At 52.6% G+C, this 2,500-nt stretch overlaps 1 protein-coding gene across 3 annotated transcripts in view; it reads right to left on the bottom strand.

Moving 5' to 3' along the window:
• atp8a1 (ATPase phospholipid transporting 8A1) overlaps positions 1-2,500 on the bottom strand; it is a 227,898-nt gene that overhangs the window by 57,253 nt on the left and 168,145 nt on the right. For all 3 annotated transcript variants that reach the window (XM_063189764.1, XM_063189766.1, XM_063189763.1), the window contains one exon: positions 672-794. In XM_063189764.1, the coding sequence (XP_063045834.1) occupies positions 672-794 (123 nt within the window). The remainder of the gene's footprint in view (positions 1-671; positions 795-2,500) is intronic.

Raw genomic sequence — 2,500 nt, 5'->3', positions numbered from 1 at the left:
CTCTCCTCTCCTCTCCTCTCTCCACCTCTCCTCTCCTCTCCTCTACCCTCCCCTGCTCTCCTCTCCCTCCTCTCTCCACCTCTCCTCTCCTCTCTCCACCTCTCCTCTCTCCACCTCTCCTCTCCTCTCCTCTCCTCTCCTCTCCTCTCTCCACCTCTCCTCTCCTCTACCCTCCCATGCTCTCCTCTCCCTCCTCTCCTCTCCTCTCCTCTCCTCTCCTCTCCTCTCCTCCTCTCCTCTCCTCTCCTCTCCTATCCTCTTCTCTCTTCTCCTCTCCTCTCCTCTCCTCTCCTCTCCTCTCCTCTTTCTGTCTGGCTGGGTGTGACCTCTGCGGCCACGCTGCTTTAATCCATTTGGCCGCAGCTGTACGCGGGTCTCCATGCCTGTGGAGAGGGGCCACGCGGGGGTTACGCAGGGCAGCGGCGGAGGTGGGGGGTGGATGGGAGGATGGAGGAGAGGAGGAAAGTGTTGGGGTGTGGGGCTGGAGACAACTTTATTAACAGCAGGGGAAAGCTAACGGACATGGTGCATAGACACGCAAGCTCACAAATAGACACTAGCAAAACCACACAAACACGCACGCACGCACGCACCCACGCACCATTTTTTCTTTCATTTTAGGCTATAGTTGGATTGTCTGACAGCGTTACACTTTCAAACAGGGATATTACCTTTGTGTTGAAGCCCATTGCATTCTGGGATGTTTTATAGAGCTCAGGATACTTCAGCATGTTCTCCTTCCGGCAAGATCGCTCAAAAATGCCAAGAGTCAGGGGAGGCAAAGCTGTGAAGATCTGGCAAACACAAAAAGACACACGCACACGCGCGCACACACACACACACACACACACACACACACACACACACACACACACACACACACACACACACACACACACACACACACACAGAGAAAGAGAGACAGACACACACAAGAAGTCAGTATTCACACACACCAGGCAACAGCAAAACAGGAGATTACATGTACCAGAGAGGGGTCAGGTAGACCCTTTTTACTGCAAATATTTCAGATAACAAGGTAATGTGGCTCAGCTATCTGAGAAGCTATGTCATGTATGCAACTATGCAACTATGTTTCCTTGTACAAAGAGCCTGCTGTTATCGTCCTAATAGCTACTGTTACTTGAAGAAAAACATCAGCGAGTGAAGACACTTGAGCTTCCCAGAACCTAGCCGCTAAAAGCCATCACACACCTCCAGCTCAAGTTTTGTTTGACAGTAGCAATTAGGCATGTAATATGCTGGCTCTGCTTCCAGGCTAGATCCAGACTCTGGCGCTTTGCTGCACGCACACAGGGCCTGCTCAGACGCGCACATCTGCCCCGACCAGCCCAACCCAACCCAACCATTCCCTTTCTCATGCTCGTTAGCAGCCACAGAGACACAGATTGGGTCCACAACACCCTTTTCTCCCCACTTGATGGCTTCCCTTTCTTCCTACCCCCTCCTTCTACCCTTTCTCTCTCTTCTTCTTTTCTCCGTGCATGAAATCTGGTGCCGTAACGCTTGGCTTGCAGAGCAGCTGGTGTGAGAGTGAGAGAGTGAGAGAGTGAGAGCGTGGGCCTCCAAGGCAGGCTGGCTGCTGTTGCTGGGGACATGCGGTTGGTCCTGGGTCAGACATTTGAGGTTTCCTCAAGGCCCATCTGGGGCATGGCCTCAATATCCCTCCCTCCATCCCTCCATCCATCCGTTCATCCCTCGCTCCCTGCCTTCCTGCCTGTCTGTCTGCCTGGACGGGTGGGTGGGTAGGTGGATGGATGGGGCCTGGTGCTGGGGGTCCGTTAGGCTGAAGGTTATGCTCCACTGGACCTCTCTCCCATTCAAGCTGGAGACAGAGGTTTGGGGAGAGGGTTTTTTCTTTCCTCTGTCGTCTTGGGTTCAGGTGGGGGGCTGTGAGGGAGGAAGGGGCCCTCATTCAGAGGTGGACTCGGTTGACTGGAGCCAACAGACCTCCACAGAGATGGCAGAATGAATGTCTGCCGCCGCTGCTCGGCGGATAAAGAGCGAAGCGGAGCCCCATCGGAGGCAAAGCTGTTCCATACGTTAGGATCAGGGCGATAAGAATGTCAGCTTTGCGCTGTCACCAAGATAAAAACTAAGGATTTAAGTAGACTTGAAACTTGATTCAGTTCTACGTCCATTCAGTCGTCTATTGTCCAAAAGGAGCAATAGAAACCTACTTTTAAAACAGCTGAAAAACCAAAAAGCCAGCAGAGGGGGAACCATTAATTCTTTTTTCTTCCATCTGCTCGTTTCCAAAAAAATTCCATGCGGAGAACACGAGACATGAATTAATTTTACAAGGGTCCCCGGCACTCACCCCTGTGGGACTCCCATAAACTGAACAGTACTCAATTAGGCCCTCTGTGCTCCTGTGTTTCAACCTGCTGCTTCATCTCGCAGCGCTGGGGCCCGTGCACCTCTTAACGCATCTCTGCAGGGCTGTGCGAGGCCTGTTGTTCTTGCACATTCAGGACAT

The sequence above is a fragment of the Engraulis encrasicolus genome, chromosome 23 (assembly GCF_034702125.1).
Source record: "Engraulis encrasicolus isolate BLACKSEA-1 chromosome 23, IST_EnEncr_1.0, whole genome shotgun sequence".
In the NCBI taxonomy this organism is placed as follows: domain Eukaryota; kingdom Metazoa; phylum Chordata; class Actinopteri; order Clupeiformes; family Engraulidae; genus Engraulis; species Engraulis encrasicolus.
This window is presented reverse-complemented; position numbering and strand designations above follow the sequence as displayed.